Source organism: Sapajus apella, unplaced genomic scaffold (genome assembly GCF_009761245.1).
Source record: "Sapajus apella isolate SASKATOON/1434 unplaced genomic scaffold, GSC_monkey_1.0 scaffold64, whole genome shotgun sequence".
In the NCBI taxonomy this organism is placed as follows: domain Eukaryota; kingdom Metazoa; phylum Chordata; class Mammalia; order Primates; family Cebidae; genus Sapajus; species Sapajus apella.
Genome location: NW_022437004.1, coordinates 7,371,464 through 7,392,809, shown reverse-complemented (window position 1 = coordinate 7,392,809; position 21,346 = coordinate 7,371,464). Strand labels below are relative to the sequence as shown.

At 35.7% G+C, this 21,346-nt stretch overlaps 1 protein-coding gene across 1 annotated transcript in view; it reads left to right on the top strand.

Moving 5' to 3' along the window:
* Positions 1-447: 447 nt before the first annotated feature.
* ARHGAP29 (Rho GTPase activating protein 29) overlaps positions 448-21,346 on the top strand; it is a 66,669-nt gene continuing 45,770 nt past the window's right edge. Inside the window, exons 1-3 of the mRNA XM_032247916.1 lie at positions 448-788; positions 6,840-7,076; positions 17,148-17,282. Of these exons, the coding sequence (XP_032103807.1) occupies positions 6,872-7,076; positions 17,148-17,282 (340 nt within the window). The 5' untranslated portion in view covers positions 448-788; positions 6,840-6,871. The remainder of the gene's footprint in view (positions 789-6,839; positions 7,077-17,147; positions 17,283-21,346) is intronic.

Below are 21,346 nucleotides of genomic sequence, written 5' to 3'. Positions count from 1 at the left end.
CCCAGCTACTCGGGAGGCTGAGGTGGGAGAATTAATTGAGCCCGGGAAGCAGACGTTGCAGTGAGCCGAGATCCCCCCATTGCACTCCAGCCTGGGCAACAGAGCGAGACTCCATCCCCTCCCCCCAAAAAAGAGCAAGAGAGGCCTAAGTGGAAAATACTACCCTCCACAGAGGGCAGAGGGGCAGAGTAGATGGCTGGTTTTGAGGTAGTTCATTCTTCATTCAGAAGTGTGGCGCCCTTCCCCAACCCCTGGGAGAGGGAGGAAAACGGTGGTCCACAGAAGTGCCTCATAAGAAATGTAGACTAGTCATCTGAGAAAGCCTTTAGCCGCATCTAGTCCTCAGGTGACTTTTCTCTGACCCCCTCCGCCTGCCCCCCTGCAAGCTAAAAGGGCTGCCGACATGGTCCACGTTGTCGGGACAGCGTCAGGCCGGCCGCAGCTGATGGCTGCGTTCCGTGAGCCAGCTAGCAGCCGCCCCCACCTGCTGCGGTCGCCGGCCCCGCCCCCGGGTGCGCGGGCCAATGGGCTGGGCTCCAGGGGGCGGGGCGGGCGGCAGTGGCGGTAGCTGTTGGGGCGGCCGTAGCTGTTGGGGCGGCGGCGGCAGCTGTGTGGTGGCGGTGGCAGTGGTGGCGGTGGCGGTGGCGGTGGCGGCGCGGCGGCTTGGCCGGGCGTCCGCGGGCCGTGGGCGATGGGGGCGGCTAGCTCCAGCCTTCGGCGGCGGCGGCGGCAGCGGCCGTAGGTGCTGGGCGGGCGTCGGCGTCCGGGACGCGGGATGGAGCGCCGTGGTGAGTGTGGGGAAGTGGCGCTCGCTCCGGCCACGGCGATTTTGGTTCTGGGCTGGGGCCGTCAGCGCGAGCCCTCACGAGTTCCGCCCAGAGTCCGGGATGCCCGCGGGGCTGCCCGGAGCAGAAGCGCCTGCGTGCTGTGTTGGGGACGGGTGCCCGCGGGTCAGGGCTGGAGTCCTCGGGAAGGGTCTGGCCAGGTCGAGGGGTGCCCTGGGTGAGGCAGGCGCAGACGAGCCGGGTAGGACGCGAGCGGTGGCCGGGAGCAGACGGGTGATGATCGTAATTAAAGTTAGCAATTAAAGTTAGCACACAGCGCGTACCACGGTCAGCCTGTCATTCTAAAGGCTTTGCCCATTTTAACTCTTTTAATGTTCACGACAGTCCATGACTGTTGGACTCGGTTTTCACACGGGGAAACCGAGGTTAAAAACACGGCCAGGCACACAGACTAGTGGTTGGCAGCGTCGGGACCTAAACTCAGGCGCTTTTGCTCTGGAATCCGTGCTCCTGACCTCTACGCGTCTGGGTTCTTGTCTGGATTCCTGTCCCGCTCCCACCTGCCCTGACTACAGTCCTCACTCCAATTGGGCTCTCATTTCTGAGATATTTTAGGATTTCCGTGATGCATTGTTCTCCTGGTCTCTGTCTTTTGGGTTTCGTTTCGCGTTTCCCTGAGTCTCACAGGTTTGTCCCAGTTCAATTGTGGACGTGTTTTGGGGTTTGACAGTTTTAATTAAAAACATATTTTTTGAACGGGTTAGCTGGAGTCGGACGTTTCAAGTTGGGGCCCTCGTGACTGACGAGGCTCTTGCCTCTATATGTTGATATTTTCTAAACTGTGTTTCTCTGAGGGTATTGGCCCGAAACCTTTTAGGAGGGCAGAGTGTGAGCTTTCCTTCCTTTCTCTCCATCTGTCACTGTGACTGTATCTCTTGTCTGTGGTTTATCTTTCTTCCGTCGCTACCAACGTCGGCTCTTCATTTTGGTTGCTCCATTCTTCCCTCTTTAAATCCTTGGCTGAGGAGCGTGCTCTTTGGCAATGGGTAGTTTTGGCTGGCCAAAGGACAGCACTGCCTGCCAGGAATGCTGGACATTCTGGAGGCGTGGGATACTGGGCAGCTTCCTCTTTTTAAAGCGTGCTAGGTTCAAACTGTACAGAAATGAAGTGCATATGTATTGCATGCCTTATTTTACAAATTGTTTACATAGTATTGATAAAACTCTTTCTCACATGTCCCTATTTTGTTTTAGTGGAGAGTGCTTTTTAAAACTATAAAGATTTAAGCGTCATTTCAGGATGAGCTCTCCTAATTTTTTTTAGCATCTTAATGCTTTAGATTCTTGCCAAATCTGAAACTGTGCTGAAATAGCAGATTTCTGAAATATCTGGCAATTTTTCCTCAAGAAGAAATGGTAAAATGAGAAATAATAAATATAGATATTTGAGGCAGTTTTGCAGTTCAGTTAGAGAGCCTAAAATGAAACTACGGCCATAATGTGCATTTGACAGGGGGTATGCGTGGGGCAGTGGACATTTGATTGACACAGGCTCCTGAAGTTGTGGGGGATAGGAAATTTGTGTCTACATTTTTAATGCACATATTACTCAGATTTACAACATACAATGCAAGTAGTTTTGCATGGTAATTTTCTTCTTGCTTCGGAATTCTTTGAGAAGTGGATAGTACGTGTTTTTAATGTTGTTGGTTTTAAGTTGAAAGAGATGCACCAGAATTAGTGGGTCACAAATCTTTTGCACAAGTCTATTTGCACACTTCAGATTTCACTTGGAAGCTTTTAGTAGGTTTCCAGAGTCAGTTAAGTTTCTACAATTGTTTCCAGTCCTGTATTTCTTGCTCACAATCCACAAATGTATCGTAGTGAAGCCATATCTTGTTGGAAAACAATTTCCCTCAGTAAAGCACTGCTAGTAATAACGGCTAAGTTACTGAATCTTTATGATGAACCAGGCACTCTGTTAAGTACTTTGCATTCATCAGTGCTTATTAAATTAAGTTGCCAGTTGCAGTCTGTTAGTAACTACATTTTATGTTACTGCCAAGAAGAGAATATTCATTTTAGCACACGAGAAAGTAGTGTATATGATCTTGCAAAGTGTATATTGTCCCAGCTTCTCATCATAGCTCATTTATGAAAGCTTGGATTAAGTTTGTTATTTTAAACATTTTTTCATTTGTAATGGTTCCTTACTTTGGAATATGAAAAATAGTAATATATAACAAAATTACTATAATGCTGACCAGAGGTAGAGTATAATCATTTTTTGTAAGAGAAGAAGAGTCCCTATTCTCCTTGCCATGTGTTTTTTATTGTTTGTTTTTTGCAGATTTTTAAAGTCTTATCTAAAAATGTTCCAGCATTTTTGCAACACTTTAAAAGCTTGGGTTACTCTTTTACATGAAATTAATTAAAGTAAATTATTTCTACTAAAATAGGTAAATTGTTTTAATGTCTTTAATTTTTGTAATCATCTTTATCAGTGACAATGACTAGTTCTCTAATTTACCAAGTTTAAAAGCTGTCAGAACTAAACAGAATGACTTTATTAAGTAAACTGCAAAAATGATGTTTTGTTACACTAATAGCCTTTTTGGTTAGTGATTTGTAAAAGAGCTGCCCAAACAAGGCACTTTGAATTTTTGTTTTGTTTTTGTTGATGGGAAGGAAGGCTTAGTTATAATACTAATGCTCAAAAATTGCCCTAAATTCATTTTAGAAATGATGTACACATTTAAGGGTTAATGTTAGATAGATTTGAAACTAGTTTAAGTGTAGAAATTAGATTTTCAGAAATAATTTGAGATTAGCAAAAGGATATTGAATACACAAACTTTAAAAATTATCAAAATGTGGGGTCCCCTGATTAATAATCAGGCGGAGCAATAGTAGAAACCCAAGTTTGATTTCAGTTTTATGTAATCTTCCCTCAGCTTCATATGCTTTTCTTTTTGAAACATACCATTTTAGAGAGTTTTAAAAAAATTTATGTTTTCGGCTGGACGCAGTGGTTCATGCCTGTAATTCCAGCACTTTGGGAGGCTGAGGCAGGTGGATCACAAGTTCAGGAGATCGAGATCAGCCTGGCCAACATGGTGAAACCCTGTCTCTACTAAAGCAGAAAAAATTAGCCAGGCATGGTGGCATGCTCCTGTAGTCCCAACTACTTGATAAGCTGAGGCAGAGGAATCGAACCTGGGAGGCAGAGGTTGCAGTGAGTCGAGATCATGCCATTGTGCTCCAGCCTGGCAACAGAACAAGCCTCCATCTCAAAAAAAAAAAAAAATTATATTTTCACTTCACAACATTGCAACAACCCGGAGTGATTTTTGTTCTATAAAAATTAGTTGAAACTTTATGAGTTTATAAGCCTATTCTTTTGGTAAATATATTATTCATTCTGCAGATAGTTATAAGTAGTTCATTTCTCATATGCCAAGCATTGTGCTATGAGCAGAGAACACGTGGTTAGCAAACAGACATGGTCTTGATTTCCATGTGATTATAGTATGTAATCTGTAGCTAGGAAGACATGATCTATTTGAACTGTGGTAAGAGCAGTGATGAAAAATAGAGGATGCTATGCAACATCTCATAGGAGATTCTATTCTGGTTTGGTGATAGTGGTTATGTGGGGGGAAGGAAGGTCCAGGAATGTTTGTTTGAGGAGGTGAGCTTTGAGCTGAGATCAGAATAAGTATACAAAGTAGAAGGACTATTCCAAGCAAATAGAATTACATATAGACAAGACCCTGAACTGAACAATTGGTGTTTTTCAAGCTGTAGGGTCATGACCTGTTACGTGTATAAAACCAAGTTGGTGAGCTGCACCCAGCATTTTAAAAAATGAAATGGGATGGAATATTTAAAAACTCGAATACATCACATGGAGCCTTACCCAGAAGCTGGGCCACACACAGACATAATACACTTAACATGTATACCAGCTCATGATGTAAAATTATTTCCTGGTGAGAGTCATCATAAACAAATACTGTTAGAAGAATGAGAAGGAGGTGTGTGTGGCAGGAGTGTTGAGAGCTAAAGAGTTGTGTTTCCATATGACATTGCACTGGTAGGTAGGAGCCAGATCTCATGTTGAGCGTTATAAAGCATGATAGCTTCTCACTTGTCCTTTGGAACAGTTTTCAGCAGAGAAATGACATTACGAGATTTATGTTTGAAAAGTTCACTCACTACATTTGGGATGGGACAAGAATGGATGCAGATAGATCATTAGGAGCTTAGTACAGTAGCTCAGAAAAGAAATGATGGTAAATCACTAAATTGGCAGTAGAGGGAAGTGGATTGATCAGGGAACCATGTGGATCAGAAAGGGAAAAAAACTATGGAGTTCAGTGAGATATAGGAAGGATCAAATGATACAATAATATATCTTACATATGACTAGAAATGGATATTACATAAAACTTTCTAGTGGGCCAGGCATGGTGGCTCATGCCCGTAATTCCAGCATTTAGTTAGCCGAGGTAGTAGGATCACTTGAGCCCAGGAGCTTGAGACCAGCCTGAACAACATAGTAAGACTGTGTCTCTACAAAAAAAAAAAAAAATTTTTTTAACTAGCCAGCTGTAGTGTTGTGCCACTGTAGTCCCAGCTACATGGGTGCCTGGGGCGGGCAGATGCCTCAAGCCCAAGAGTTTGAGGTTACAGTGAGCTATAATCACACCACTATACTCCAACATGGGTGACAGAGCGAGACCCAGACTCAACCCCTTCCCTAAAAAAAAAAACCTCCAGAAACTTTCTACTGTAAATTTTATAGAGGTCCTTAGTCATCTATTATTTTTGAAGTAGTCAAATACTCAAGATGAAATAGTTGAAAAAAAGCTGTCAATAATAAAGTGTGAGTCAATTTAATTCCTCTAGTCATTTCCTTTTTGATTTCAAGAGATATGAACAAGATTAGGACTTTTAACTCTGGAAAAGCAAAATGAGGGTGAAGAAGAAAATAACTGATTTTCTTGAGTTTCAGCTATGTGCCAGCATTAGGTGTTTTAACATATGAAGTCTTCTGATTTTGTGATCCCTTTTAATCCTCACACAAGCATGTCAGCAAATTGTACTGGTCACTTATCTAGAAAACATTAGAGCCAGGATTCAAATCCAAATTTTTCTCATACCGAAAGGTTACCTTTTTATTACCATCCTGAGATTATCAAAAATAATGCTCTGATAATCACACATTTATTTATTTAACCAATCAGGGTATGTCAGATTAATGGACGTCCTTATAACTTGTTTTCAACATAGACATATCCTTGATGAGACTTGGTAACCCAGGATGTGTCATGTGTGTGTATGTATATATGTATGTATATGCATTATTAGGAAAAACTAACTAATTGGACTTCTTTTACATTCTGGACACTTCTGCAGTATTGTGTCATGTAATCCCTACAATAATCTTCCTGAAATAGGTGTTGTCAGGACCGTTATTTCCATTTTATAAATGAGCATACCAAAGTAAAGAGATGAGTAGATCATACAATAAGTTACATAAGAGGATTTTTAAAACAGATATTTCTTTTTTCAAAGCCCGTATCTCATCTTTATTTTTGAAGGTGATGTAATGGAAGGAGAATATGACTTTCTACTAAGTGATGTTTCAGAACAACTTTTACAATTAAAATAAAATTCTATACTCTAGGAATCAACAGGAAGTTATTAAGAGCATGGATTTTGGCGTCAAGACAAAGTTTAAGTCCTAGTTCATTATCAGTTGAGAGCTTAGACAAATTTTTAACCTCTAAACCTCAGGTTCTTCATTTATGAAATGAAAAGAAAAAGTTTGCATGTCAGAGTTGTCAGAATTACTGGCACTTAATAAATGGAAACTGCTAATATCAGTAATACAGTGATTATTGATTTTTAAAAATTTAAAAATAGAGACCAAGGTGGTCTGTGGGCTGTTTGTGAAAATCTAGTGTAATGTTTCCCTGGCTAATTTATAGTATTTGTGTTTCTTTCTCTCTCCCCGCTTGTTTTTGTTTTGTTTCTTATCCCCTTAAGGATTTCAGTTTTTCTGACTGTTTCATGAAAGGATGATTGCTCACAAACAGAAAAAAACAAAGAAAAAACGTGCTTGGGCATCAGGCCAACTCTCTACTGATGTTACAGCTTCTGAAATGGGGCTCAAGTCCTTAAGTTCCAACTGTGTTTTTGATCCGGATTACATCAAGGAGTTGGTGAATGATATCAGGAAATTCTCCCACATGTTACTATATTTGAAAGAAGCCATCTTTTCAGGTTTGTCACTTTTCTATTAACATCCTTACTGGATAGTTTGTAAAATTTTAAATGCTGGCCTAGCCGGTAAGTTTGTACACAGTGGTAGGAACAGGGTATTCTACTTTAGTTATTTTAGGGCTTTTTTCCCCAAATCCTTGATGTTTACAGTGTAAACCATTTTATAATCAGATAATAATGTCATATAGAATAGAAACTTCACTGTGAGGGAGTAAGAATACAAAAATGAAAAATGTCTTTGATTCCTGTGGTTGGGTCCATTTGACATAGGAAAATTTGAGATCATTGATCATTTTAACCTTTTTGTTAATGGTAACACAGTGCATTGACTGGTCTTTAACAGGCAGACCAATGTGTATCATTTACACTGTTGACACTATTACCTAAATTCAGCTTTCTACATTTTAGATGAAGTTTGGCATCTAAAATAACTGCATTTGAGTGATTTTTTTTTTTTTTATAAAAATCAGACTTAATTCTGTTTTGCTGATAATGTAACATCTTGAATTAAGGGCTGATCACAGAATTTTCTGTCTAGTTAGAAATGGATAATGGCACATGAGACTCTGTTCTCCTAAAGTAAAAGACTATATATCTCTGACTCATTCCTAGTACCTTTCTTTCAGTGTTTAGTGCCTCTTACGTCTAAATTTGATGACATTGATAATTAATAGTTACAGAAACAGCTTCTATTCTTTTGTGATAAATGGCAGTTTCATTTCCATATTCATAACGGTGTGTCTAGATATAAAAATGAAGATTCTCAGTGTTACTTATATGAGACCTCCTGGGGCTTTACAGAAATTTGTAAGCTTTCAATAAATATTTCTGTGTATGTGTATAAGTTAAATACTTATTTTCTGATGTACGTTTTGAAAAACAGAAACTAAAATTGTATCTTGTGCTTGTAGTAAATTTGAGTTTATTTTTAATCTGTTATTTTCAGGTTGAAATGCCCAAAATGACTGCAATTGAAGCCTCAAAGTTTTAGTATTTGAGTTTTCCTTAAAACAACAATCACATGGGTTTTTTTGAGACTGCATAAATATTATGAGAAAAGTTGTTCATACTCCAATTCATTTTAATAGCTTGATTTTGAAGTCTAACTGTGCATAATTAAATGGCAGTAAAGTTACCTAAAGTTATTATGGAAAGATACCCTAAATACATTAAGTATTATAATGGTAGCAAATTTGTTACCAAAATGATACATTTGCCATTTATTTAAAGAAGCATAGCTTTGCAATAACAATTTGTTCTTAACTGGGTTAATTTTTAAAATTTACAAACAATAAAATTAATATTCTTGATATACAGTTCATTAACTGGGTTAATTTTTAAGGTGAAATTTAAAATGATGGATTAGTTGACAAGTCATTTACCTTAATTTAAGGTATAAAACGTGATTTTTTTAAAATTCCTCTCCATCCTCCTAACACCTGATTTTATTTAATGAATCAATTTAAATGCATTTATATTAGTATAAATAAGACTTCTAGTTAGGATTTCTATTTGTTTTAGTCATTTTCCATAAGAGGTTTTTATCTCCTAAAAAAATCTTCATTTTATGTAATTATCTCTTGTATCACAGATTTAAAATGATGGTAATTTAAAACAAGTTGGACTACTACTTATCTCCAAAAAAATTTTTATAGGAGTTTTAAATTGTGAGCAGACAATTCAGAGAATACTGAAGGATGAGGATTGAAAGTTGATGCTAAGTGAGAAAAGAAAAAAATAAGATATAGAGACTATCTCTTGAGGTAAAAGGCTATGTATGGAAATATATTCACTGAAATTTAATTTTAAAAATTCATAAGGACATTATCAAAAAGTGTGCAATGGCCAGCAGATTCATTACAAAATGGATAAACTTTTTGATAACCAACTCAGTATTGGTCTTCAATCAGAATTAAAAAGATACATGTATGCCATGTCAGGATGAATTTTGGATTTAACAAGAATTTGTTTTTTCTGTCTTTGAAATATTGTTATCAAAATCTAGAAATAAGCCAGTTAATTTGAGTTGATGAAACCTTTTTGTTTTATAAACATAAATGGACCTCATTATAAAAGATAAGGAAATGCTATATAATATTGTGCTTGTTTTTCATTTTGATGATGATTTTCAGTTTCTTAGAGTAAATCAGGCTATTCCTTATTTACTTACTAAAAGTGTTACAAAGATCTCATGAGATATAATCTTCAGGAAAGATAAAATGTTTAAAATTTTAGTTGACGTTAATTAAGCTAAAAAGGTAGCTCTTAAGAATAAGACTAGAGATACATAATTAAATCATCTTTTGGTCTAATCAGAATACCATTTTCTCTGTAGTAGCTATTTAAGATTGTATTGTTACATATATCCCTATGGAAATGAGCCATGCTTTTTGTCTCTGGGTATTGAGAAATATCCCTGGATTTCTTTTCTGTAGTTATCACCACAACTTTAAACTGTGGTCAGACAGCAAAGAGCCATTTCATTCACTGTTTTTCTTTTGGAGTGGAAGAGTCTTGTCAATAATTTCTCAGTAGCCCTGCCAATATTTTGTGTATTGCCTCCTTAAGAGGAAGATGCCATATTTTTGGCATCTTAATACACAGTTCATTAACTGGGTTAATTTTTAAGGTGGAATTTAAAATGATGTATTAGCTGTCATATTTTTGGCATTGTTTGTTACCTTTTAATCCATGTTTGTTAATTGTTAAGCTAAAAAGATAGCTCTTAAGAATAAATACTGTAGCTACACAATTAAATCATCTTTTGGTCTAATCAGAATACCATTTTCTAGTAATAACTTATATCTATTAATAGCTTTATTACTAACTGAAGTAGTAAGTGCAGTCACTTGACTTTTATCTCAGATATTTAATCATATGGTTGAGGCTAGTCTTAGACAAACAGATTCATGATTGGTTTATGGCCACATTTTACTTTCCCCAAATAGTTAGAAATGATTTATAATTATATATGGTGCTTTTCATTTTACAGAGGACTATGTCATACAAACAAGCTTAATCATCCAGTCCCCTCAAAGGGGGCTTTAACTCTGTATCACAGATGAGATGTATGCATAACTTATGTGATTTCATCAACGTCTTATTGCTGATAAATAATAGCCAGTTACACAGTTTGGTTAAATTGGTAGTAAAGCATGGCAGCAAAAGCTCTGAAAAGAGAATCAGAATCTACTTTCTAGGCCTAGTTCTACTGACTAGCTTTGGAATATGGCTTGCCATTTAATTTTTTGTTAAGAATGAGGCACTTGTGCCAGATGCTATCAGTTTTATGATTCTGCAATTCAAAATTTGATTAGAGTCGGAGATTATACATTGTTCTGAATGTTGGCAGTTTAGACCTATAAAAACAAATTTATGAAAATTTCTCAAGTGAGAATATGAAGCTCATATTGTGATAGTCACTGAGGAACAGATTAGAAAAAAGTATAAATGTCTGTCAAAGAGCTCTGTGCTCCCAACAGGGTTAAGATGTGCTCCCAACAGTTTATCTCTAATTTTCAAATTTACAAATAAAAATGGAGAGCTTACTGTGGAAGTTTAGAGGACTGAAATATTCTGTTCTTGCTAGGGTAAGTTAAGTGATAGAGTTTGATAGTTCTCTTTCCACTACTTAACCTCTAGAAGGAGGTTACCTTGTAGTCTTATACAAGTAGCAAATGTGGAATTTGAAGTTTTAGATCTCTATCCAGTGTCATTAAAGTACATTAGAAATAATTACAGGGTAAATTTTCTATCATATTAAAATGCTGAAGACACTCAGTTATGCATATGCACCTTGTGTTTAATTATAACACTGTAGATTAATATATGTGCAGTGTAAGTACCAATTCAGGTTTATGGTTTCCTCCCTGTTGAATTTTGTGTTCTAAATTCCAAATAACAGATTCATAAGGGCTTTTCAAGCTTATATAATAATTTTAAAGCCTGTCTTTGTGACATACCTCTCCATTTGCACTTGGAATATCATTCAAGGAAGCTCAAAATCTGGGAATGTGGCAAGCGTAAAGGCTTTTTAATTGGGGTAGAAAGAACAGTGCAGAATAACTAACTGTTCTGCTACTCAGTGCTTGGAAGTATTAACTGCCATTTAAAAATGTGTTTGAGGGAAAATCAGTCTAATATTTCTTACAGCTTTTTGATTATATAGTACTATTTTAAAGTGGATTTTAATGAAAGCTTACTATTGTGACTATGGTGACTTGTTTTTCTGGGGTCTCTTTGTTTTTTGTTTTGTTTTTTAAATAGGCTATAAAGGAAGATAAAAATTTCACATTGTCTTTCAATTTTTTGAAAAATATCTTTCAATTATTTAATTTCAATTTCAGATAAACTAGTCAAGTTCTTTTATTTTTAAAAGATGCTTTCTAATTTAAAAGTGTTATCACCTTAATATTGTTAAAAAAAAAAAAAAAGTAATGCTGACCTCATAAGTGATAGCTTCTGATGAATTGTTTTTACAAGACTATAGTCAGAAATAGTATGTTAACTTTCTGAAACAAATTTTACTGAACAATTAGGTTGAAGAAAATGGTTTTATTGAACTTTTCATTAAATGAAAAGCTTAATACCATTAAATAATGTATTCTGTTATGAGAGAGGTCCTGCATTGATTTGCAAAGTCTTCATTGAAACCTTGTCTTATAGATTAACTCAGTTTTTTTCCAGGGAGAATATATAGGAAGATGTGGACATTAGAAACATTAAGCTGCTAGCCTCAGATGTGTACTGCCCTGTCTTATTCTAGAAATAAATCTTTTTAGAGGTGATTGCTAATGGATATCACCTAGAAGTTAATGTGAATGTTAATAGATTATTGTTTAGTGACTAGAAGGTATGAAATGAATCTTGGAGAAACAAAGTATGAAATACAAGTAACTCATTTATTACACCTGTACCTGTTCTCGGTGCATTAAATTCCTCTCCTCCATTTGTCTAGAATGGTTTCTATTATTTAACACGTTTATAGTAGTAATAGCATATTCATTGGAAATTAAAGCCTGTTAAATTGCAGATCGCAGGGTACTTGTCATTAAGCTTAATTTCTTCAACCATGTGGCAATATATCATAGTGATTAGAAGCACAAATTCTAGACCCAGGATACCTAAGGTGGAATCCTCATTCTGCCACTTGCTAGTTGTCTGTAGCCCTGGGCAAGTTATTTTCTTCTTCTATATTTGTTTTTGTGTCTATTAAAAGGAGATAATGGGCTTTTTTTTTTTTTTTGGTGAAGATTAAATAAGTTTATGTATGTAAAGCTCTTAGAATAAGCATTTTCAAATGTCAGTTGTTATTGTTTTCATAATCCCTGGTAGCTGAATAAAGTAAGTTGCTGTTTCTCAGGCTTCACTTTTATCCTGTAACTTCAAAAGTCATTACAGCAAAAATTAGGAGTTTGCTAATGATAAGTTCTGAAACATTTTTCCTTCTTATTTTCATTGCTTTCCCTAAAGAGGTTAAGCTGAATTAACAAGATTGATTTCTCTATAGTGCAAATTAAGGAGCTTCTTTTTTTTTAAATTTTTAAAATTTTTTATTTTTATTATTTTAATTAATTTTAATTTTTTAAATTTTTTATTATTTTTATTTATTTATTTATTTTTATTTTTTAATTCTTTTTTTTATAAGGAGGTTCTAAAACTTCTTACTAAAAGAATTCTGGTGCTATTTTTTTAGTATGTTAATTTGGGATAACTTCAAGATCTGTTTATTAGGGGTACCTTGTAAGAAAAAATGGAATTTCAAGTTCGTAGACCATTTGTGTTGCCACCAGCTATTGAAGTGTTTTGCAGTTGCAGTGATTTTTTTATTTTTATTTTTATTTTTTTGCTTGAGATCCAGGGACAGATTGGATGAAGTGATTCTTAAGACAAGCTATAGCAGGGACTCCCAGGACTTTTTTACACTGTTAAAAAAAAAATTACTGAGGATCCCAAAGAGTTTTTATGTGGGTTGTATCTATTAGAAATTAAAACTGAGAAAATTGAAAAGCATTTAATAATTTTGGAAATAAGGCTGGGTGCGGTGGCTCATACCTGTAATCCCAGTACTGTGGGAGGCTGAGGTGGGTGGATCACCTGAGGTCAGGAGATTGAGACCAACCTGACCAACGTGGTGAAACCCTGTCTCCATTAAAAAAAAAATTTAGAAATTTATGAATTTCTACATGTTTAATTTCCTTGACTCTGAGAAGACCACAGTATTACCTTGGTTTGTTTAAGTATTTAGGCCATTAGTATTTTGTAGTTTTTGCCCAACACTAATTTTGAATATTGATGATTGTTGTTGGCACTCTGAAAATCAAGCTCTTTTGGCCTGAGATTTAATGTTTCCTAAGTAAATTCTTAATATCTGAAGGTTTTATTGTAAAACATTAGAATAGGGGATAGAAATAACTTTTTCTTCTCTAAGACTAACATACATTAGGTTTCAAAAAGAGGGCAGTATAACTCTGTGATGATAATCACTCCACCTTGGTTTTGGTTAAGTCAGCAGAAGAACTATACCAGCTTTATTTAGTTATGTGTGTGTCAAATAAGATTTTGCTATACAAAACTGGGGAAAAAATAGCAAGTCAGGAAGGTTTTATAGGCCAGGCGTGGTGGCTCATGCCTGTAATCCCAGTACTTTGGGAGGCTTAGGTGGGTGGATCATCTGAGGTCAAAAGTTTGAGACCAGCTTGACCAACATAGTGAAACCCCATGGCAGGCACCTGTAATCCCAGCTACTTGGGAGGCTGAGGCAGGAGAACTGCTTGAATCCGGGAGGTGGAGGTTGCATTGAGCCAGGATTGTGCCGTGGCACTCCAGCTCAAGCAACAGAGCAAGACTCCAACTCAAAAATAATAATAATAATAAAATTAAATAAAGAAATAAAGAAAAGGAAGGTTTTATAATTTTTTTACAGCTATTCAAATTATATTATTTTCCCAGAAGTTTCATTTATTTCATATCTGCTAGGTTTCATTTCAGAGCTAACCTATATCATTAACTTGTTTCTACTGTTGCATAAAGTATTGTGTTGGTGCAAAAGTAATTGTGTTTTTGACTATATATTATATATATGTATACACACACATACATATATATGTATTTGTATGTAGATACATAATTTTTTAATGACCAAATCCATGATTACTTTTGCACCAACTAAAGATAGCTGCAAACATTTATGAAGGTCTTACTGTGTTCCAGCCACTGTTCTAAGAGCTTTATGTGTTTTAATTCATTTAACCCAACACCCTGTGAACTAACTACTATTATCTTCTCTTTATAGGTGAGAAAACTGAGGTACCGAGGGGCTAAGTAACTTGCCCAAGGTTTCTCATCCATGGAGTTAGAATTCAAAGTCAGGGAGTCAGGTTTCAGAGACTATGCTTTTCAACCACTATATTGTATTGCCTCAATTAAGTAGACCTACCAAACTAACATTACCAGTTATAAAAAAGATAAAATAATGATACTTATTAAATCAATTATTTAAACTGCATATTTACATTTTCCCTAAGAATTACAAAATTTGTAAATAAAGTTTTAAAATTATATGTTTATGGGGAAAATTTCAACAGCACATAAAATTCCTGCAATCTTTTACCCACTTTCATTTTTAAAATAGGCTTTATTTTTTAGAACAGTTTCAGATTTACAGAAAAATTGAGATAATGGTACCAAGTTCCTGTAGAGTCCTATACACTGTATTAACATCTTACAACTCTTAGAGTTAATGAGCCAGTGTTTGATAATTAGCAATAATAATGCATTATTATTAACTAGTATCTATAGTTTATTCATATTTCCATAAATCTCCCCTAATATTCTTTATTATCTTCCAGGATCCTATCATATTACATTTAGTTGTTGTTTCTCCTTAGGTCTTCCTTGGCTGTAAGCTTCTCAAACTTTCCTCAATTTTGTTTTAAGGAATACTGATTAGGTATTCTGTAAGGTAGCCCTTGATTAGAATTTGCCTGATGTTTTTCTCCTCAGTAAACTGGGGTTATGGGATATCAGGAGGAAGATCTCAGATGTTAAGTGTTGTTTTCAACACTTTATGTCAAGGATCTTTACCTTGAACATGATTTGTCACTATTGATGTTGTCCTTGATCACCTGTCTTAAGCAGTATTTGTCAAGTTTCAAAACTCTTTTTGTCCTCCCTTCCATTCTGCACTCTTTGGAATAGGTTAGTTAGTTTCACCTTGAGAGCAAAGTATTTGCACAAATTATTTACAGTTCTTTTACACAAAATATTTGTTTCTTTTCTCTTGTTTACTAATGTATTCAATCATTTATGTCAGTATGGACTCATGGACATTTGTTGTATACTTTAGGTTGTAATCCAATATTACTATATTTTTTGCTCAAATCGTTCCAGCTTTGGCCATTGGAAACTTTCAGTTGGTTCCTGTGCACCTTTGACATGCCCTCTTCACTGTGGGGTGTTTTGTTGTTGTTGTTTTAGGTTTTTTTTTTTTTAACTCTTCCTTCCTTTCTGGCATTACAAGATGCTTATTACTTATCTTGAACATTTCTGCCCCAGTCCTAGAATCAGCTGTTTCTCCAAGGATACCTGGTTACTTTTATTGGAGAATGTTTTAGAAACCAAGATCTGGATGCTAAGTGTGTTTGTTGCTACTGAGTGTCATTTATTTTAGGCCCTCTCAGCTAACAAAGCAAAGAAAAAAAAAAAAAAAATATATATATATATATATATGTATGTATACACACACACACATATTTATATATGTGTATATTTTTAGATATAGATATTTAGACATACATATTCTATGTATATTTTTATGAATATATTTATACATATATGTAAATATGTACATATATTTTTAAGTATATACACATAAATATTTATATATGTAGTCATAGAAATACACAAATATACTATATAAATATTTATAGAAATATATACTTATATACATATAGATGACTGCATACAAAAATAATTATAAATATGTGTATATACATACTCATTCAGTGTGACCCATCACAGTATTCAGTATCACATTGAATGAAATAATATCCTTTTGTTTTTAATACTGCTTAGCACATAGTAAGTGCTTAATACATGTTAACTCTTATTAAACACCAATGCTGTATAAGTTTACAGAAAGGAAGATATATAAGGGTACTGTACTTAAAGTGGTTGTCTTGTCAGACTTTTGAGGATTACTTCAGGGATTTTAAAGGTAGGATGATTATACTTTCTGGTTTACTTGGGATGAAGATTCTAGAATGTGATTGTTGTACTAGCATGACAGTGAGTGGCATCCCCCTTTTCACTAGCAAAAGTATTTTGGTTTGAATGATAAATTATATGGTCATCTTATTTAATGGGTCATAAAACTGCACCTCTCTGACCTGGGATGATGTAAATGAGTGGAGTAGGCTAGGAGAAAATGAGTGGGTTCTGAGAAAAAACTCATCTATCTAAGAGAGCAGCACTGCTCTGTTCCAGCTACTGTGGCCAAGAAGGAATGTGGGCCTGAGTATAAAGATTTTTATTTTTCAGGAGTAGGCAAAAATCTGGAATTTGTGTAATGATCCCTCAATTTTTCATCATTGGCAACTAATTCAATTTTTCTAAAAAGCTCAAAAACTCATTAAAGGTCTGTGCATTTTATTATAGGTAAATTATATCGTAATTTCAAAAATGTATAGGTTAAATGATGATCCTTATATGCCTAAGAGAATTACTGGATATGTTAAAAATTATATGATAGTAAAACTATAAGATGGGAAAAATTTAGCTTATAAAGTTACCTCAAGGAGTACATATTAAGACTGAGAAAACTGAAAAATGTAGTACTTAAATTAACCATAACTGTGAGAGCCTTTGAAATCCTTAATGATTTAAAATAACTAAGGATTTTCTGAAGGTGTATAAATTGTATGTAATTGCAACAGTGAAAATAGAAATGAACGTATAGTAGGCAAAAATTGTGTGACCAATGCTTCTACATAAAATGTGCTTCAGATGATGTTTTGTAGATTAGGTTTGTGGAACTTTGCTCTGGAAATATATATTTTTTTCTTTTTAAAGACTCTTTTAAAGAAGTTATTCATATACGTCTAGAGGAACTGCTCCGTGTTTTAAAATCTATAATGAATAAATATCAGAACCTCAATTCTGTTGATCTTCAAAATGCTGCAGAGATGCTTACTGCAAAAGTAAAAGGTAAGGAAGATATAGTAAAAGTGGGTTGCTGTGGGCAAAAAGGAGCCAAGTGATATTGAATCTATAATGAATGTTTAACCAGTTCCTCTCATGGCGTTTGTATGATGTATGTCAATAAGGAGTTATATATACTTTGATATTGAAATATTTTCACTAAGTCACACCTAAAGCTTTCTTCCTTTTAAAAACTAATTTTATTTGGCAACAAATACTGTATAAAGATAAACTTGAACTAAGCAACTGATGTTTAAAATTTGAGTTTTATGAATGAGTGCATGCTCTTTTGAGGTGATTAGTGTACAAGAAGTCTTTGTTATGTGAGGACAATTGATGTTGGAAAGTGGTAGTCTGTAGTGACTACTTAAAAGAGGGAATCAAATGGAGAAAAAGAAGGCTTAATTGGGGCCTTATTTTTAAATGTGAAAATGAAATTAAAATTGTAAAATCAGTTTATCATATATGTATAGGGTGTGTGTGTGTGTGTGTGTGTGTGTGTGTGTGTGTGTGTATCTATAGCATATATGTGCTAAAACTTAGCATGAAGAAATGGACCATTATCCTCTAATGAAATGACTTGCCACTCAAAATTGTGAAAATTATTCTGGGTTGCAGTATATAAAAGAAGGATTGAGAATGAAGTGAGTATATGAGAAGAGTTGAGACAAGAGGCAGGGAAATTAATTAGGAGAGTACTAGGAATAATGGGCTAGATGAGGGATGAGGGTGAGGGTTGGGCTAAATGAGCAGAAGCAGGGGTATCATAGTGGTAAATGTGATTTGTTATATAAGAGGAAATGGATGTTAGTTTGACAAAACGACATAGGTTGAATGTTAGTGGTTATGGAGGTTTGGTGTTGAAGATATGGACTTGGGAATTATTGATGTATAGGTAGTGGAAAAGGATGACATCAACTGAGTGTGCAGAGTAGAGGACTGATGTAAGATCCCAGGGACAGAGAGAAGATACAGAGGAATTGGAAAAACACATAACAGGTAGAAAGATGACCTGGAAGGAGGTGAAATGGAATTTTAAAAGTGCAGAGTTTTAAGAAGTGATTATCAGTGTTAAATGCCACCAATAAGGTAAATGGATTCAAAGTAATGTAACTACCTAAAGGTCACTACCTAAAGTAGTGACCTTTAGGTAGCAGTGATGTGACAGAGACAGACAAGGTAACAGCAATCCTGTGATAGAGATATGCCTAGGCACCATGGGAGCACTGAGTGAGGAACTCATTCTAGGCTGAATGAGAAAAGGAAACTCTTCTTTGGAGAAAGGGATTACCCATCCTGAGTCACAAAGGTAAAATAGGCATTAACTGGGCTGGGGTGGGTGGGAATGGGGCTGTGATACAAGAACTCTGGGTGTGAAGAACATGATGAGATTGGTGAACAAAATCATATTTGGAGAGGGTAAAGGGCATGTGTCAAGGGATGAAGCAAGAAAAGAAAAGAAAAACCTTGTCTACCAAATATAGTTCATACACTTAAGGAACCCTACCCGCCAGCACTTTTTGACATAGATTTATCATGTTTGTGTGCTTTCCGTTTTTCTCAAACACTGATAAAAATGTAGATGATTTTAAATGGGAAACATGGATAGCTTCTGTCCTGACTTTTTAAAATGTGCTTAGTAACCAAATTTGTTTCTAAATAGATTGTTTACAAGTACCATTTAACTTTACTTAGACAGGGAAATTTGTGTCTATAGATAGTAAAATTTCCATGCTTGGAAATAGCGACCTAGTTCAATTGTTGTCAGTAGCTATTGTGTGCAGCCAGGATGTCCTGGGGAAGGAGTGCGCCTATGTAATAGTTGGTGTCCACATTCCAGAAACAGACTTGAAGAGAGTGCTCTCTCAGCTATCTTGAAGATCTTTTTGTCTTTGAGGAAAAGCAATCTTCTGAATATTATTTTCCACTATTACTATCTTTACACTTGGGATTATTGTTACTGTTTTACTTTTGTGCTGGATGACATTTAAAAGGGGAAGATTATTTTGTTGTTGGGAAATTTCCTCTGTTTCAGTAAGACTCCATGGGACTAGAACACTTTAAATATTGTGTTTTCTTCGTGTTAAGTTTATACGGTTTAAAATAAAACCTCTTTCCCTGCCCCAAATCTCACTTTCGAGGCCATTAAAAAATATCGATACTCCAATTCAAAAATATTCAGTGACTTGAAAAATTGAGGTCAAATCAGAACTTAATTAATTATTTTATTTAATGGTAATTTAGTTTTCAAAACCTGGAAAGGCAAAGGGTAGGTAGAAACCATTTTTGAGTATCTGTTTGGTACCAGCCAGTCTAAATACTTTAAACCTATAAACGTGCCGTATTAGCTATTTCAGAAAGGAAAAGTTTCTGGGACAGAAAGCTGTCTGGAATATGGAGATCCTTTATATTATTTAAGGTTTCAGTTTTTTGTTTTTTTTTATTTAAAGAGACGAGGTCTCACTCTGTTGCTCAGGCTGCAGTACAGTAGCATGTTCATAGCTCACTATAATCTTAAATTCCTGAGCATGAGCAATCCTCTTACCTCAGCATCTGAGGTAGCTGGGACTACAGGTATGAGCCATCACTCTCCCAGCTGATTTTTAAATTTTAAAAATTTTTCATAGGGACAGCATCTTGCTATGTTGCCCAGGCTGATCCTGAATTCCTGGCCTCAAGCAGTCCTCCCACCTTGGCCTCTAAAATGCTGGGATTACAGGCATGAGCCACCACACCTGTTCCATTATTGAGTTCTTTTTTTTTATGAGACGGTGTCTCATTTTGTCACACAGCCCAGAGTGCTGTGGTGTGATCTCAGCTTACTGCAGCTTCTGTTTCCTGGGTTCAAGCAATTCTCCTGCCTCAGCCTCCCGAGTAGCTAGGATTACAGGCATGAGCCACCACATCTGTTCCATCACTGAGTTCTTTTTTTTTTTTTTATGAGACAGTGTCTCACTTTGTCACACAGGCCAGAGTGCTGTGGCGTGATCTCAGCTCGCTGCAGCTTCTGTTTCCTGGGCTCAAGCGATTCTTCTGCCTCAGCCTCCCAAGTAGCTGGGATTACAGGCATGCTCCACCATGCCTGACCAATTTTTGTATTTTTAGTAGAGATTGGGGGTTTCACCATGTTGGTAAGGCAGCACTCAAACTTTTGACCTCAAGTGATCCGCCTGCCTTGGCCTCCCAAAGTGCTGAGATTAAGAGGCATGAGCCACCGCCCAGCCCCATCATTTAATTTTAGCTCTCTGATTACATTTAAAAAACAGCAGTGACCTAAGTATTTGACTGACTTTGGAGACCTTACATATGAATTGCATTTTTTCAAATCTACCAAACAATAGAATAAAAATACAAAGTAACTTTAGAATCAGGGATGTGTAATCTTATTTGTATTACCATCGGTTTGAATGCATGAAGTGTGTCGGCCTCCTCTGTGTAAGAAGTGAGAAATTGGAATCTTTACCCATATTTTTTATTTTAAATGTGCAGTTTACCTTTGAATAACTTTAAAAGAAAAATCATCTTTAGTTTTTTCCCATTCATTCTAGTAGTGATTTGTATTTCCTGTGTGTCCTCCTGTTTCCAAGCAGGAAGTTCAGCCTGACAAAATATTTCCAATATGGTAAGAGAGATATAGCCTATTTTTAAAGGAGATAAAGGTATCTCAGAACTCAGTAATCTATTATGTACTATTTGTTTTTATTATTTTCAGTTATTTTGGTCAATCTTATTTCTAATATAAATGAAAATAGCCCTTAATTTAGGTTTTTTATGTCCCACATTTTACCCTATACTTAAAAATTGGTAAACAAAAAAGAAAACTAAGTCTTAATTACACCTCCAAGATTGTAGAAGCCTTGTATTTCTGTTTTGCAAACTTAATTTTATTAACAGGCAGTTCACACAGAATGCAAATGGTAAAAAAGGGTATTCAACAATGAAGTTTCTTTGTTGCCTTTGATCATTCCTTTACCTAGATAAGCAACAACCTTTATTGGTCTCTTGTGTATTTTTTCAGAGGTATATTATACATATACAAGCAAATACATGGATGTATTATTTTTTTAACC